Source organism: Ambystoma mexicanum, chromosome 12 (genome assembly GCF_040938575.1).
Source record: "Ambystoma mexicanum isolate Mex_15411 chromosome 12, UKY_AmexF1_1, whole genome shotgun sequence".
Taxonomy (NCBI): Eukaryota; Metazoa; Chordata; class Amphibia; order Caudata; family Ambystomatidae; genus Ambystoma; species Ambystoma mexicanum.
Genome location: NC_090936.1, coordinates 376,240,332 through 376,258,814, shown reverse-complemented (window position 1 = coordinate 376,258,814; position 18,483 = coordinate 376,240,332). Strand labels below are relative to the sequence as shown.

Below are 18,483 nucleotides of genomic sequence, written 5' to 3'. Positions count from 1 at the left end.
CGATACCTTGAAAGATCATCTCAAAGCGCTGTAGCAGGCGGTCCAGATCACCGCGATATACTGCAAAAGTGAAGTGCACAAGGTTCAGTGCCTCTGATGCAGCACAACTCAGAAGCGAATGTGTGTTTACGCTTGTGACAAAGAACCTCGCTTTTATTCTGTTCTGTCCATGAGTTACCAGAGCCACAAACACTCCTTGGATGGGAAGGGGTGCGTCTCCTCCGAATGAGTATATCCGCGCTGTGGACTCTGTCAAACCTGGCGGGCCTGGGAGTGCATTGTAGTGTTCAGTTGCCAACACGCAGACAGAAGCCCCAGTGTCTATGAGGACCGGAGTGGGGACTTCTCCGATGTTTACTGTACATGTAGGTTGTCGACTCTTTCCAGGGTCTTTGGCAATGCTAGAAATGAAGAAAACCTCTTCTTCTTCCTCTTCCTCTTCTGCGATGTTGAGATCTTGCATGCCCTGCTTGACAGCCGACACAGTCCTTACTCTCCTGGCGTCGCTTCTGCCAACTCTCTCAGGTCCTCTCGAGGCCGCTACTGGTGCCGTAGCCCTGCACACTCTCGCATAGTGTCCCGGTGTGCCACACCGGCCACAGACTCTCGATTTGGCAGGGCACTCGCCCGCATGCGGCAGGTCATACCCGCAGTAGGGGCACGATGGAGCAGTACCGTGTGCTGTGGGGCCGTCTCCTCTCTTCGGTGTCCATCTCGCCCTCTCTGGGGCCGAGCGTCCGACTGCAAACGCTTCTTCCTCCTTTCTGGAGTGCGTGGCTGCATCCATCTTTGCTCCCCTGGCCTCAGCCAGTTTGTAGGCTCTCCCCGTGTCCAAAATTTGTTGCAGAGTAAGTCCAGGTTCCCTCAGGACTTGTCTCCTCAGTTTCCCTGAGCTACACCCTTGCAGCAGCTGGTTGCGAACCATTTCTTCCTCATTTACCCATCTGCAGGAATTTGCTAGGTGCCTAAATCGAGCACAAAACTGGTCTAGCGATTCCTCTTCCAGTTGTTTCTCGGCGCACATGACAAACCTGTCAAAGTCAACATTCGCCATGGGGAGGAAGTGGTCTTGGAGTGCTTGTTTAACTGTGTCATAAGTGGCCACTGGGATGGTTAGAGAGTCATATATTCGGTGGACCTCTGTCCCTGCAGATACACCATGATGGCTATCTTCACCTCATCATCTGTCCCCCCCGAGGCCCTGAAGAACATTTCCAACTTTTTGACCCATAGGAGCCACTTCGGTCCCAGCTTGGATGGGGGGGCCTGTGGTATCAAATTCGGGCATGGGGGCTAAAGTACTCTGCATCCTGCGTGATATTGGGGCAACAGCACCCTCCTGGTCTTCTTCCTGCCCCATTGTGACGAGTGGTACTCACTGGAAGCTGTGCGTAGCAGGCTGTCCTCCTTCTTTCTTTGCCTAGCTGTCCTCTTACTTTCTTTGCCACAGCCCTGCAGCAGCTGGGCTGTGAAGGTTCCAAAAATTGGTGCAGAATATTGCAGAAAGCAGATGGCGCACGAGCACCCTCGCGGGCCGCAACCACTGCAATCTGCGTGTGAAAAGAGAAAAGAAAATGGCTGCCGGCCGAGCGTGTGGGTCCGTGTTAACACGGAGCAACGTTCCGCTTCTCCGATGCCGGCAGAGCGGGGAACAGCTCCGTGGCCGCCCTCGTCGCCAGTGTTATGTGCGTTGGGGCTGGCAGGGGGCCCATGCTGGCAGTCACACAGGCATCCGCACATACATACAGGAACTCACGCCGGAGACGTGTGATTGCTCCGGTCCCCGGCGCAAACTGCCAGAGGACCGCGTTTATTCTTTACTGCGCATGCGCGAGCCTCGATCCCGCTCGCGCATGCGTGTGCTGGCGTATTCAATACCATCACAAGTATGGGAGAGGAATGATTGCAGACACAGATAATTTCAAGTTAACTTAATTTTTTTGTAGTGTGAATGGTTTTGGGTAGGGGCTGATAGTGCAAGTATGGCTTTCTTAGTAAAAGTGTTCCTTGCATTTATTTATTATTCATCATCAAAACATGGCTAGCCAATGATAATTTACCCATTCTACTAGAGACTTTAAAACTCTTGATATGGGCTCTAACAGGGGGGAAGGGCCTGGCAGTAATTTATATGAAAGTGATTAAGATAATCCTACATCTCTATCTCTAAAGTTAAGGGTCTCATAAACAATGCTATTAAATTTGACCGGAAACCTGTACAACCTGAAAATATTTCTATAAAGCCCACCTGGCCTGGTGAAATCATTTCTGGATTCTCTATCTACCTTGCTTTATTCCTAGGGTACACACCTGTCACACGTGCTAATGCTGGGTGATTTTAATATCTGCAGAGACTTCTGTGGGAATGCCTATGTATCTGCCTTCCGTGACCACCTATATCATGAACCGTCGGACGCACCCCTTTTGGACTTCCTGGTCCCCGACACATCGGGGCTTACACTCTGCTGTACTTCCAACATGGCCTTTAAACACAGAACGCGGTCTACCAGCTTTTACATCAGACGTAGCACGTTCTATAAAGAGGCCACGCCCTCGCGGCCCCGTGCGTCTCAACGCTACTTTTGCTTGTGGCTAGATGTGTGCTCCGTAGTTCGCCTTTGTTGAACTCTGTTGCTTCCTGGTTCCCAGACCCTCGCTTCCTCCTCCTATCTTCCCTTCCTCCTTATCCTGTATCCAGGAATCCGTGTACTCGCCTCCGAGTACTCCTTCTTCGTTCCTGGACTTCCTGGAGTTTCCTATTGACCCTGGATGAAGAACGCTGAACGAACACTGGAACCCGAAGACGCGCGTACGGGGATGTACAAAGCCCGAACCGTACGCAAGAAGACTCCTTCCAAGAAATCCAGCAAGCATGAAACACAGGTGAGAAAGGGGGAAACCTGTGACAACCTAGCTTATGAAATCCAGTCCCTTATGAACACTGTTTCCCATTCTAAGCGACACTGCTTAGGTTCAGTTGTACCACCAATACCGTTCCCTGGTCAGACCATATGGTACAAACTTTTGATGTCCTTGGCGAGACATTTACCCTTCAAAGAGTACCTCCAAAAAAAGGCTTATTTCCCAGTGCCTTAGGGAGAAATTGATCACCAAACACATGGCTGTACTTATTCAAAATCCGGCATACTATTTATGGAGGTACATCATAAGAATGAGAGATGCATGTGACAAATTGCATCCTTACAAAGCCTTGACTGTAAAACAATCAGTGAGCCGGACAGAGGGCCTTGATCTGAACCCAACATTTGATAAGGAGCAGAGACAATGAAGAATAGGATTAATGTGCGAATGGCAATTTTCTCTAAAATGTTGGTGAGTGACAGTGTTTTGGATAAGTTGAATCTGGTTGGGGCTGTCTTCAAGAGGCCAAGGTAGATTCCATAGCAGTAATCCAATCTATTTTGGACGAGAGCGATGACAGCAGAAACAGGATACAAAAATATGAGGATGGGGAAGTTCGGTTTAAGGATAAAATCATTAAAAAACCAGAAGATTGAACCTGATGGAATTGAGGGAGAAGGGAGAGGTATCGATCCTGTCTAGAAGCAAGATTTTTACCATTAGACACCGGTGCGGGGCAAGGACCTAGAGTTTCCCCATCCAGAAAAGAGTTCCAGGGACAAAGTCCTTCACCAAAGAGCATAATCTTGAATTCTTTCCATTAATTTTGAGGCTATTGGAGCCCATTCAAGCTGCCATGCTAGCCATACAGTGTTGGTATTGCTGGGTGAAAGAGGCAGAGTCCCCATCCAACTGGATGATGAGTTGTGTGTTGTCGGTAGAGGTGTTAAGGGTGAACACCAAGAGAAAAGATTAGGTTGGTGAGGGGATGGACACCTAGATTAAAATGAACGGGGATAGGTAGGGGAGCCGAGGAACTCCACATGGGAGAGTCCAGAATTGGGAAGTGAAATAAGGAAGAGAGCGAGTCTGTCCTCTGTCAGAGAGGGAAAAAAGTAGTCAATTTGCAAGGTGGGTCCACAAATTCCTGTATTTAATTCACTGGGTAACCATTTTGTGATCAACAGTGTTGAGGGGCGCAGAGAGATTTAAGATTACTAGGGCTTCAATACCCCTGGCAACCAGCATAAAATGGAGATCAAATGTGGCTATAAGTTCTGATTTGGTGCCGTGCCCTTGGAAGAAGCTAAACTGAAAACATTGGCGGAGAAAGTTGTTCTTAGCAAAATTTTGATATGACTGGCAATGGTTGACCACATTTAGGGAGAAGAGAAATGGGTCCGATGTTACGAGGGATCATAAGGTTTAATGTAATTTCTTTTTAGGAGTGAGGACAGAACAGCAGTTTTTAAAGAAGTAGGCATTACTCTTTAAGAGAGGGAGGAGGAGATCAGAAAGATGAACAAGTTCAATAGCCACAGAAGGCGTTTTTAGAATATGGGTATGCACCAGTAGTTTGTCCCATACCAAATTCCCTTTACCCCAGGTCAGTGGTGGTTTTGACGTCATGGCTCATGATTCACAAGTGCAGTCACTGGGTCTTGTATCGGTGATAAGAAAGGCATGTTGTCACTGCATGTGTGCAAACCTGTTAGTTCACTCTGCAGCTTTTAACAGCTGTGGCGAATCAAGCTAATTCTTCCCTTTTCCGCAAGGGAGAGCCCACCCTTCCGCCGGTGATGCTAGGAAGTTGAGCCTGTTCCACAACACACTCCCTAGGGGTCGAGGCAGGTGGGACCTCACCGGGAGAGACTCCCCTTTGGGGAAAAGGTATTTCTGTGAGGAACTCCCTGATTCCCTCCACATCATGGATATTTGGGACAATATAATACACATAGTAATTAAAAGTTTCAAAACTGGGATGAAGAGAAAGTGAACTTATGCCATTAACAGAAAGAAAGACAATTGGAAGATGAGAGAAAATGAGAGAGAGAGGAAGTTGGACACTGTGCATAAAACACCTGAAGGGGGTGGAGCTGAAGTAGACCGTGAAGCCTGCAAAAAAAAGTACTGGAAGCCCAGAGTGTATGCAAAGCCAGTAGCTGAGACGGCTGGAGCAGAAAGCTCAGTGGTGGTGTCACCACAAAGCAATTGTGGTGGGCAGGCTGCCCGATCAACGGCACTGACACTACCCCACGGAGGAAGCAATGAACGGACCGGTTACCCATAGCGGTATCGAGAAGCAGAGCAGAGAACTCGCAAGAACGGCACAGAAAGCGAATCGAGACCCAAACGGAAGGAAGGTGAAAGTCCCCAGTATCTATGGGCACCAGAGACGGTTCCCTGCAATACTGAAGGCAACAGGGCGAATGGAATACCGGGAAGCCAAAAAAGACTTGTTCTAGAATCAGAAAAAATTGTCCCAGTGCAAATGAAGAAAGCATGAAAACTAAGTTGAGGAACTTGAACTGTATCAATGCGATAGAGAAGCATAGAAACCGCAAAGAATGAAAGAAATGGAATTGGAGTATGACTACATTGGAAAGAGGGGAAAATAGCCCATTATCCAAGAAACAAAGACTGGAACATGAGAGATAACTGTGAAATAAAGACCAGAGAGGTCCCTATGATAAACATTGTAAAAGAAAGCCCATACCAGGAAAAGGAGAACCAGAATTATTTGGAAAGGCAAAGGCCAAGAGGAGAAGGCACTAGACAAGAATATTCAGAACTCTCCAAAACCAAACGAAGGGTTCAGACAAGGGCAAGGAAAAGAAAAGCAGAGAGAATACTACCAGTCCCATAAGTTACAGGAACAGATGCAAAGAATGATGAGAGACTTTTTAAAAATTGCACATTAACAAGAACTATAAAAGGAGGGAAGACCAGTGCAAAAGCACAACCATCAGGAGAAGGGAGTCCTTCTCCTATCCTTAATTGATTTAACGAGTGGTAAGGTCAGTTAGGAATCGTTTTGGACAGCAGACTTGGACATTCAATGACGACTGAGGAGCATGTAGTTAGTAAAGTTGGTAGTTAACACCACATATCGATAGGGAAATATAGGACTTATTCTTTAATATAGATATGGTGAAAATGTCTTCTGAGTGTTTGCATCCTTCTTCTGACCCGCCACACACCATTTCAACAAAGGATGTCACTGCATGTTATGAACTGACACTTCAGTGCACCCACGGGTGGCAGAGGTCTCCTTCAGACAGGACTGGAAACTGTCTCTAGTGCCTCCACAGGTGGCCAGACACCCATTCTTTAAGGGCGAAAGGCTACCATTGAAATGCAATCAAATTCACCTCTTCTGTCACAGCTAGAGAGTCCCATTGTTGAGCATGCACAGGTGGCAAGGCATCAATTCTCCCAGGGATGTGAACTGCCATTTAAATGCAGCCATTGGTAATAGGACACCAACGACCCAAGAACTGAGAGCTACGATTAAAGTTAACCCATAGGTGACAGAACACCTCTTCTCCCAGGAGTGAGAGCTGCCTGCAAACTGGATATTCAAGTGACAGGACAACCATTATCGTAGAGTTGAGGGTTGCCTCTTAGGTATACCAATTGCTGCACCATTAGGCAGCCAGACAAAAGGGTTGAAAGATATCCTTGGGCACAATGCAGACATGGGTTAACCTCATTGCTCTCTCCTGCTTCACCATCACTGCCACCAACAACCCCTAAGGTGGTACTCCTTGAGATATTTGTATAAAATCCACCAACCTTCCCTTAAACAAGGGCCAAACACTGCCACTTCCAAACCCGCATACATGCATTGACTTACCAGTGGACATTACACAGTACAAACAAACACACACACAATGCTTAGTCTTTTTTTACTGCCCACATTCCTGATGACCCTCAGACAACCATTGATGTCTGCCAGGACAGATATATTTCTGACTGATCACCCAGAGTAAATTATCAGGTAACAACCCAGGGGAAGAGTTACAAGGTTATGGAAACAAATGATAAATGCACCAGACACAGCACCATGTTGAGAGGGAGGACACCTGTCAGGACAAGGACCTGGAATGGCACCACCAGGGACCCAGCTAAATGTGGCATTTAGGGAGTAAAACCACAAGTGGGTCACTGGAAGCAAGACAAGTGTAGGGTAACATCAGTGAATGAAGGGCTTTGATCATTATCTAAGTCTACTGCATGGGCAGGATGAACAGCATTCATCCTCAATGTTCATGCTTCCTCTTGGCAAGGAAAGAAATGTTCCCCTTTGCAATATGATCAGCGTACCCGAAACGAAGCTCTACAATTGCAACTGGATAGCAGCCATCTTAGAACCCAAAACTGAACTGTCTCTCTCTGTAGGAACCAAGAAACTGGAGGATTTCCAAAGAAAACACTGCTGTTAAATATTTTGCTTTGACTAAGTCCGTTCACAAAAGATTATGTAGAGAACAAACCACAGCAATGGTAGAAAAACAAATTTAGCATTTAATATTGTTATGCACAAAAGAGTATGTATTCCGCAGCAAATTTCCCTCAGGGCTTGGCTGCTGGAATTGCTATGGAGGACAACCAGCAATTCCAGCAGCTAAGTCCCAGTGAAGTCTTACCTCTCTTCATTGATCTCCAGAATAACCTTGTTGGTGCATCAACCCTTGGGCTGGAGGTACCAACCTGTCTGTGCCCCCACATGAAGATCCTGCCATCAGAATCCTTCAGAAATGATCTGACTGCTTCCTGTATGTCATGTCCTGGAGTGAGAGGGGTCTCCTGTCATCATGGGGCCTGTGGTGGTTATTTTTCTGAGGAGCCTGGGCCTTCCCGCTACAGGACATCAGGAACCATCTTGTCTAAGCGCAGAACTTTCGTCTACGAGACCTAATTCCAAAGCCGAAAACGACCTGTCACGTGTGCCCCTGGACTCCTGCAACCAGACCACAAACTGTATTAAGTGGTCCAATGATTTTGAGGGCCCTACAGGGTGGTGCCTCGGTGAATCTGGGTAAGGTTGCAGAAGCTTGCATACCTGTTTCCACTCACTCACCTGCCATAGGGATTTTATGGGTGTGAAGTGCACTCCCTGACCCTCCCTTATTTGGTCATAATCTGTGGGGTTCTGGCCAAGGGTCCCTTCCTAGGTATCCCCTGGTTTGTTGGAATTGGGAGAGTACCCCTAACCTACTTGTTTTACCTCATATTCATCTTCAGTGCTTTGTTTCTGGGACATTTACCTACCCGTAGACTTGGACAATAGTTGTTCAGCACGATGAAAGACTTCCAACTCCATTCAACTAGTACTTGTCTGAGTCACTAGGCCTACTTACCTAGCAGGGAAGAATTTGTTAAGTTGTAGGGGCCTTATATTTATAAGGCAGGCATGTTTTAATTGATTTACATTGTGTTTCATCTCACTATACTACCTACAGCCCAGGGACGTCATTTAGGGATTGGCAGGGGTCGCAATTGCGACCCCTTAGGCCTCCCTTGCTACCCCTAAAAAGAAAGTAAACAAAAGAAGTGTGTTTTTTTTCATTTATATTTTATAAATGGAAGCTCCTGGGCTGTGGCCAGCGCCATTTGGCTCTTTGCTTGTGGAATGGCGGGCTTTCTTGTTCAGGCCTCTTAAAATAAAATGAGCAGGGGTTCCACAAGCAGTGACCCTAAATAAGAAAGAATACGAATACCAAATGATGTGTCTTTCTGGAATTCTATACAAGAATTGCTAGACTCATTAAAGGTTTCTTTCAGGCACCCTTCAGGGGGTGAGTCACTGAATTAGTCTGTTCTAAAACTCCTCAACTCAACCTTTCATCCTTCTGAGGTCGATAAATGAGTAGCAACACAGGGTGGGTGATATTGTATGTATATTTATTCTGGATAAAGCACTTAAGCGTAAGTGCTATATAATAACACATCATTATCATTTGGCCATGGACATTTGCTTGCATTCACAGTAATTTGGCCTATACACACTGATCTTAACAATACATACGGTGATCCATTCTTATATGAAATGTATATCACATTATAGTGATATCGTAACCATATTTTTCATATTGTACTTAGGAACAATGCTATGTGATGCCACTTCCTGTTTTATCATGGGGTGAGAGGTTGCATTCCATCGCTTTCCGTGATATCACTGCGGGTTGGGCCAAATGACATCACATCCTGTGATGTCATCAGAGGTCAAGGGTTGTGTGACGTCACTTCCACTACCCCAGGCATTTTGGTGAAATGACGTCCCTGCTACAGCCTACTGTTTTTCATTGCTAAAGTATTTGACTGAAAGTAGTAAAGCGTGAGTGGTCTCTAGTAAGATTTTTGTGTGTCTGTGTGTGTGTCTGTGTGTGTGTCTTTGTGTGTCTGTCTGTCTGTCTATAGGATTGTTTTATGGATAGTTACTTCTTTTTGATGTAACATGTCTAGAGTGTTTTAAAGGCCTAATATATATATAGAGTGTGTATACACTTCAGTCCAATTTGATTCATGTGGGTGTTCTGTGTGTGGCTTATTGTACCATTATATTGCCTCCATAGCGCCTTAAGTCTTGCCTTACCACTCTGCTACACTACCTTGATAGTTTGGCTAGACCAAAACGTCACCCTGATCATCAACTTGGGTGACCCCTCAGAACCCTTCTAAAAGGCTTGGTCAGAAAACCCATCTTAACATTGAGTTCAAAAGAGAAGCTTCTAGATCAGAAGGGTACAATGTATTGCTTAACTTACATTTTTAGTTGGTTATTTCGATGCACTACCCTTTTTGTTTTTTCTTGATTTGCTTTTTGTTTTAAGATGCACTTTGTCGGTAACATTCATTTTGAACTGAACATTAATATTGTAAAAAAAAAAGCCTCACTCTGGCCCTTCATTTGGGACCCTGTCCATGTGATGACCCTTGTTACAATGTCATAACCTTAAAAGGGAGGTGGGGAAGGTCACTTTTAATGTAATTTTGTGTAGCTGGTACAATGTGATAAAGGCGCCCGCAAGGGGTTCTCCCAAATACATTGATACTCACCCAGCAGAGTTGATGAGTATAATTTCATCTAATCAACCATATCCAGGCCCAGATCAGCATGCAGTCGGAGATGACAAAGAAGGAGGAAGTCGCTGAACAGCAAAGAAAGAAGATCTTGGAGCTGGAAGCACTGACACAGCATATAGAAATGGCTTTACAGGCAGAAATTCAAGCAAGACTGGAAGAGGAGAAGGTGCGAGTGGCACAGGCAAGGTATAGTTATTATTTTTATTGCCACAAAAAACAAAGAGGGAATGCAATTGCTACATGTTACAATAGACAATTGGATGAATACATATGCTTGAATGCAAACTTTTAGGAATTTCTGAAAATAAATTGGTTGATCGTGGCATGGTCATGTTGTACTTTATATTCAGAGAGGACATATGGGATTACCTTTTTCTTTTCCTTAGTGTTTGGCTTATTAAAAACCTTTCGCTATACAAAATACATAACACACAAAAAAAGAAATGTCAGGAACTAGAGATATACCACATTCATATGCATTTCAGTAAAATATAAAACCTCATTGCAATGTTAAAACCAATTAGGACCCGGCGGCGACATTGCACGGGATACACTTAACGCGGATTTTCTCGTTTCAGAGCCATAGCACAGTGTAATCCTGTGAACACACGTACATCGCGTGCCGGGTACAGTTTTTCTTATTTTTTTTTCAGGCGACCATGGAAAGGGAGAAGGGACCACACGTAGTCCCTTCTCCAAGGTGGCCCGTTTCCTCCCATTCATTAGTACGGAGCAAGTTGGCCCAAAATGGCACCCTGTTTCTTCGTACTAATGAAGCAGTACGCAGGTTCTAGTGTTCCTAGAACTAATGCGTACTGAGACGAAATCTTTTCAAACGGCAAAAGAACTGGCACTTTAAAAGATTCTATCAGCCATTAGTGTTCCAGGGCTGCAAACTCAGGAAAACTTTCCCAAGCCTGCAGACCCCACAATAGTAATGGCAATAAGCCCCTAGACGGCGGGCCAAAACCGCCCACGGTAATGCCCACGGGGCCTTCTTTAAGGCCACCACTACGCTCAGGCCTGTAACTATGGGCCCCAGTGGCAGTACCTTGGGCGGTATTGGCCCGCCATCTTGGGGCATATTGCCACAGTCATTCCCATTATCATGTGTTAAAAGTCAAGAATTTCTCCTTGTTCAGTCGATAGGCGTCATGAGAATATAGCCTTCAAAAATCTAATTGTGGTTAAAACCAACACTGTATTATCTCCACTACATAACATCCTCCACCACTATTCAGCCGCTAATGTTTCATAGGATGCTACAATAATCCCAAAGTGCAGAGTCCTTTGTATAGGTAATCCAGTGCAGAACAATAATACTGGGCTCCTTCTGGTTCCCCTTGTGAATTCAGGAAATCTATCCACGGGCTCTATGGCAGACAGTTGTACTACAAATCATGACAGTGTTTGGGGTATAGTCTTGTTTTCTGCTCTAGGAATTGAAGGTGTGAACTGCGAATGTGCTTTTGATATTAACCTGGTTATTCCTGCGGATGTCCAAGTTTCATCTTATGATAGTTTGACTCCCAGCAAGATGCTTAAATGCTTAAACTCGCTCTTTGATTAAACATGCAACAGAGGTGACTGATTACATTGTGGATAAGCATATTGATGGATTTGCTGTGACAGAAACCTGGCTGCATGAGGCAGCCTGCACTTGCTCTTGCTATTCCATCCCGCTTTAAGATTTTTAGAGCTGATAGACTATCAGGTTGGGGTGGAGGAGTGGCTTTGATATATGAGGCCGCCTTGTTATTACATGAAGTCATGGGGCCTCATTACACGGACGGCGGTAACCATGGCGCTATTAGCGCCATGGTTGCCGCCGGTATTTTACCGATTCCGCCTTGGTGAATGGGGGGAATTACTGCCCCATTCCAAGGTTGGCGGGGCAGTAATTCCCCATTCACCAAGGCCCTTCCCCATTCCCATTTGAGCTCCCATAGGATATAACGGTTATTTGCCCTGAAGTCCCTCAGTGGGTCCCTTCCTTAACGTGTGGTCTGGCCACACGTTAAGGACGGGACCCACTGAGGGACCTCGTAGTATGGCGCTAAGGGATTACCGGCACTGGTGCCCTTACCGGTGCTGGTAATCCCTTAGCGCCATCCATGTAATGAGGCCCATGGTCTTTTTTTAATATTGTTCATGCTTCACAGTGTATGAATTTTAAATCTGAAATTATTTGTATGACTTCCAGAAACTTAGTGGTACCTCTGCAGAAGTATTAGCACCCCATTTGGAAACCATTTTGAAGAGGTTGGACACCTGTGTGTCTGCATCTGATCTTGCTGAGGCTTATGAGAAGATATTGTTTGATGCAACGAAAGTAGTGGCACCAGTAAAAACCTGGTCTGTTAGGACCAAAAACGTGAAGGTTTGGTTTTCACCGGAGATTCAGGATTTGAAAATATCCAAGTGTAAATATTTTGTGTTACTGACTAAAACCAGATGAGTAGAAAACAGGAACAAATATAACCTTACAGCCAAGGTTAATAAAACTGCCATTACTGTATTAGCTAAAAAACAGACATATGATCAGAGGATTGAAAGTGCTGGCTCTAATACTAACTAGCTCTTTAAAATTCTTAGGGAGCTTGAATTTATTGGTTATTTTGAATATGCCTGTACACAAAGTATTTCAAGGCTCAACAAGGCAAAGGGGAGAGGGGGGCAGGGATGACAAGACAAAAAGCGTTCTTACTAGGCCTTGTGACATTCAGATTGTGTAAGTGCTGGAGGGGGGGGGGGGAGGGCCCGTGGGTCAAGCGCCAGGAAAGGCTAGGTGGACAGAGCGAAGGAAAGCAAAGAGTGCAGGGGAAAGGGGGTCCACGAGATAAGTGCAAGGAGCGGGGCTGGAATGGCTCAAGAGGTGCAGGCCCAGCCAGGCTAGTGCAGGGGTAGGGGGCCCAGAAGGTCAAGTGCAGGATGGGAGTGGGGGGGCATCAGGGCAGACAAAGCACTGGGGTAGACTGGTCAAGGAGGTCCTGGTGCATTGTAAGAATCTGAAGGAACCAGGCAGCCAGTCAAGAGGCAGAGGGGGACATTAGCAGGGTAGGGGGAGAGGGTAGGAGGAAGAAAGAAGGGAGAGCCTTAAGAAGCTTCCGGAGCTTAAGGAGATTCGGATCAAGTCTGAGAGGTGCAAGGAGGCCATTCCGGAGGGAGCAGCTGTGGAGGAGAGAGATCCACCCCCCACTCTCTGCTTGTTAAAGCGACTGATCTGCAGAGAGTTGGAGCTAGAAGACCAAAGGGCTCTAGTAGGGAGGTATTTGCAGAGAGAGAGAGAGAGAGAGAGAGAGAGTTGGATTTAACAGGCTCTCAGGCCCCAGAGAAACTTGTGGATGATGCAGAGGGTTTTGAACTTGATCATCGCAGCACTCAGGAGCCAGTGTAGAAATATTAGGGCTGGAAAGATGCAGTGCCTGGGCTTGAGGCCAAGGATAAGTCTTGCAGTCCTATTCAGGATTAGTTGAAGGGGGTGAAGGGAGGAGTTGGGCAGCTTGAGGAAGAGGCTATTGCAGTAGTACAGCCTGGAGAAGACCAGAGCTCTGGAGACATTGAGTTTCTTGGGAAAGTGAGGAAAGGGAGATTGCCTCTGAGGAGGTGCAGCTGAAAGTGGGCCTTCTTGGCAAGGTCTGTGATGTGAGTCGAAGATGACACCAAGGTTTTTTTTCCTCACAGGAGGGTGAGGGGAGGAGGCCCATGGAGTGTGGCAAGAGTGTAGGATGTTGTACTTCATCCAGGGTGCAATGGGGCACAAATTTCAGGATATTGGGAGAAAAAGTGTGCAAGGGGTTGCAACCAAATATTGCCTCCTTGAGTTCTGAGAGTCTCTTGCTGAGGCTTATGAGAAGATTGCTTGGTGCAAATAATGTAGTAGCTCCAGTAAAAACTCAGTCTGTTAGGACCAAGAGCGTTAAAGTTTGGTTTTCGCCTGAGATTCAGGAATTCAAAATAGCTAAACGTAAATCTTTTGTTATTGACTAAAACCAACTCAGTGGATACAGGAACAAATATAACTCTGCTTGAAAGGAGGGAGCTTGAAGATCCTTGTCCAGTTACCTCGTCTGTCATTAAAGACAAAGGATGGTATACTTCCATCCAGAGTGCAATGTTGGGCAAAATTAAGAATATTCAGGATAATATTGGGGGGAAAACTATTATGTGTAAGGGGTCGCTACCAAATATTTTATTTATTTATTGGTAATATACTTATAGCCAGCGGCTTTGTATATACAACATAAAATTACATACATACACATCAATATTATACATTTCCATTTTAAAATCAGACAGGATTAGTCAACATGTTTCTATGTGTTCTAATTGCAATGCAGATTTAGTAGATCATTGACTGTAAGAGGCAACCTCATTCAAAATATAAAATCTGGCAAACATCTATAAAACTTATTCTAAAATTCCTAAATTATAACAAACCTTTAAAGATCATGAATATTTGACAAACGCGAAGGGAACAGGCAGTAGAAGGCACAGACGAAAGCCCCACCGCAGCATACTACCAGGAGGATGGGTCTCAGAGAAAGGCATCCGACCCCAAGGCGGCAGCCTCAAGATGGCGGATAACGGGCATACCCCGCGGTGAAGGGAAAGCAGATCACTTGCACGGGCTACGGACCTCTCCAGCAGAGCAGAGCTCCGAAATCTACTAAATTCTTATTCAAGTAAGAAGTTAACAACTGACTTTATGCCTCTCCACTAACGTTGTTAAAAAGGACACAGCTGCATTGACACGAGCTTACTCGCCCAGACAGCACTGATTCTCTTCCATTCCTTGCAATACGAACCCCCAATCGAGGCAATCAAGGCTGGAAAACAAATAATTACAGGCCCGCAGCCAGTGCAGCAGCAATGCGGAATAGTGCCTTCAAAGACTCCATTACCAACTCTATCTAGGCAGCAAACCGTTGGGAATCAAGATAACAGCCCACCCCACAGTGGGGAAAACACCCTGGGCTGGCCAGTGAGACCCCACTCCGGACGCCCACACCTTAATACACTGCCCCCCGCGTAGGGGAAAAATACCAACCAAAGCAACGTATCCCAGGCAGGGGATAAGTGGGAAAGCAGAACAAGCACGGTAGGAAAGGAGGAAAGAACCACACTATATAACAGAAGTAAAGGATGAGAAAGTACATGTGAGCACATAAAATACCCCCCCACTTGAGACCCCGAACTATAGAGGAGTGGAAGCCCACCAGAAGAAGTGATACGCACCAGTGATGGAAATGCCAACACCAATTAGTCAGCGGGATCTGGCCAGGGGAAGGTTAACAGGAGTGCGTCAAAGGCTCAGCAGACACTCCCTCAGAGCCAGTCGGACCCCAAGGGGACAGGGGACAATCTCCAAGCAGCAATACAATAAGTCAGTAAACTCAAAATAACGGTGGGAGGGGGCCACAACTGAACACAGACTAGCAGGGCGACCGCTCCCGCCCCCCACAGTCCCGCCAGCGGGAGAGAACAACCAGATCCCTGAGGGCGAGCAGACGACCCTGGGTCCTACAACCTGCCAATACCCACTCCGGTTGTCACAGCGCCAGCACAGACCTGGCGGAGAACATAAAATAGGAAAGAAACCAGCGATCAAGCTAGATGCCTGGCGCCAGGACGAAAAGCGCACCTCTAAAAGTGAAAGGGTCCCCCAAAAACCAAGAAAATCAACTGAGCAGGTGTTGGAGTCAGCAACAACAGCAAGACACAAGCACACCACTGCCACCACAATACTCGACAGAGACAATTCCAGATACAACCCCAAGCATAACGGACCCAGACAGGGAGGACCTGCTGACATGTCTGAGAGGCATGGAGGCAAGAAGGACCCAGGCATTCCAGACTCAAATTGGTCAGCTACGGGACGACTTAAAAAACTTACTGCAAGAAGTGCGGAAAGAGATCAATGAGCTGGGAGAGAGAGTGGACACAATGGAAGGTGGCCTCTCCAACTTATCGGAAGAATCCAAAGAAGCCAGCCAGCTGCTGGACCAATTAACACAAGCTACGAATAACCTTGAACTCCAAGCAGAGGATCTTGAAAATAGGTCACGTCGATCCAACATTCGAATGGGACTATGTGAGTCGGTCCCAGACCTGGATCTACGCGATACGCTACAACAAACCTTCAGCAATATGTTACTAGACACTGGGCCGGAGACAATAGGATTTCACAGGGTCCACCGCGTCGGGCCCAGAAGAACAGAACCTGGAGCTCGCCCCAGAGATGTGTTGGTGGCGCTAACATCCTATGCCACGAAGGAAAAGATCCTAAGAGCAGCCAGATCTTCCACCGATCTGGCAATTAACAGGAACCCGATCCAGCTGTTCCAGGACCTAGCGCTCTCTACCCTACACAAACGACGCTTAATGTGCCCAGTGACGAGAATTCTGCAGGACAAACAAATCCCCTACGGCTGGTTGTACCCCTTCGGCCTTACATTTAGTTGGGATGGGCGACAGAGGAAAATCAGCATGTGTGACGAGGGCCTCACGCTGATGGGAGTGGAGGAGAATCAAAATCGAGAAGAAAATGGCCGGGTCCATAGCAAACAGCCCACCAAGGTCAACCCATGGGAGGAGTCCACAACACGGAGGAGTAGACCCAGGAGAGACCCACACCTTAGGAGACCAGCTAATACTTCACCACGACAGGAAGCCCCATGTTGATCGCCCAGGACACACACGAGACTCCTGCTGAAGAAACCTCCAACAACACCCTAAAAGAATACACGCACATCTACAGGCCTGCAAAGGCAGAGCAGGGAGGTACCGAATCTTGGAAACCAAACCGAGTCAAGGCTCTCGGAGACTTCTCGGAAGCAATGCCCTATACAGTGACCCTAAGCCCTAATCTACCGGAAGGGTGGATCCTGAGAAATCCCAGTCACAGGGGCCGCAATGGGGGGGTCGGGAGGGAAGGAGGGAAGGGGACAGAGGGAGTAGAGTCACGAAAGGCAGAACAAACTACTACCGAAAGAACCAGAGTAGAAGAAAACGGCACAAAGTAGATGAAGGGGACAGCAAGGTAACCCAAGCGCGGACCACATGGGGGGACAACCCTTCACAGATAAAAGATGGCGGAGTCTCACGTAATCTCCCTGAATGCACAGGGGCTGAACTCCCTGACAAAGCGTAGAGCTATAATGGAGAGGTTAAGAGCTATGAAGGCATCAGTCGGGATCCTACAGGAGACCCACCTCCTCCCGAAAGATGAGAAGAGGATGGCCCATAGAGCCTTCCCTCAACAATATTATGCCTCTAGCGGGGGAAAAAAGAGGGGAGTAGCTATCCTGATCGGGCGAGACCTAGAATTTAATAAACGACAACTCTGCAGGGACTGCAGAGGTAGATACCTTGGGGTCAAAGGGACAATAAAGGGCTGCATGTACACAATCCTGGCCATCTATACCCCCAACGAATGGCAGGATGTATTCCTCTCGGACCTGCTAAACCAACCAGGCAGCTGGTGTGAGGGCCAATTGATAATAGGCGGGGACTTTAACTGTGTCATGGACCCAACGCTAGATAGAACTCTCCCCCCGCAGCAGCGGACCAAAAGAATCGGCAGGCACTAGGGTGGCTCTTTAGAGAGCTGGGGGGTCATAGAGACTTGGCGTTTCTTCCACGAAGGAATCAGAGAGTATACCCATTACTCGGCAGTTCACCTGGGCTATTCCAGAATAGATATGATCCTGGTATCGGCAACGCTAATCCCCCAGATAACGAAGGTAGAAATAGGGGTGGAATACTGTTCGGACCACGCCCCAGTTATGGTGGGGGTGGACTGGGGTGCAGGAGCGCGGAAGCAGAAGCCTTCCAGGAAACTAAATTAACTCCTCCTGAAAGATATAGCGTTAAGAGCCCATATGGAAAGCTCCATTAATAACTATTTTAAAAAAATGATAACGGGGAAGTGAGCTGGGGGGAATATGGGATGCAGGGAAGGCAGTGATTAGAGGGGAATTCATATCACAAGCAGCAACATATTACAGGAACAGAGCCCTCGTAACACAACTAGAAAAAGAGGTGAAAAAAGCCAAAGCCCAGTATAAGGCCCAGCAAACAAGGAAGTCCCTGTGTGAACTCAGGAAGATCTGAGCTCAACTTGAGAACCCTATGGCAGAACGAGTGGCCTAGTCACTTTTAAACGCAAAGCAGTCCTATTACACACACGGGGCAAGGCAAATAGATTCCTTGCTGCTAAACTAAGAAAACATAAGGCTCGAAACTACAACACGCAACTACACGACAAGCATGGCAACCCACACACAGCGGAACAAATGAAATTGGAAATAATGTTAGAATTACACAAAGCCCTCCTAGGCAGAGAGAACCTGGATCGGGAGCAACAACTTTCATATATCCACTCAACTCCCCTGCCACAGATCGCGGAACAAGAAAGGCTGAACCTAGGAAGTCTGATCACAGCACAAGAGATCAGCGATGCAATCTCAGCACTACTGACGAGGAAAGCTCCTGGCCCAGACGGATTCAGCAACGGCTACTATAAAGCTT

General features: G+C 46.8%; 1 protein-coding gene across 3 annotated transcripts in view; it reads left to right on the top strand.

The window, feature by feature from the left end:
- The window catches only part of CCDC91 (coiled-coil domain containing 91), a 735,207-nt gene that overhangs the window by 299,704 nt on the left and 417,020 nt on the right, over window positions 1-18,483 (top strand). For all 3 annotated transcript variants that reach the window (XR_011281774.1, XM_069628511.1, XM_069628510.1), the window contains exon 9: window positions 9,971-10,137. Coding sequence is in view for 2 of the 3 variants with exons in the window: in XM_069628511.1 (XP_069484612.1) it covers window positions 9,971-10,137 (167 nt within the window). In the remaining variant the exon portion in view is untranslated. The remainder of the gene's footprint in view (window positions 1-9,970; window positions 10,138-18,483) is intronic.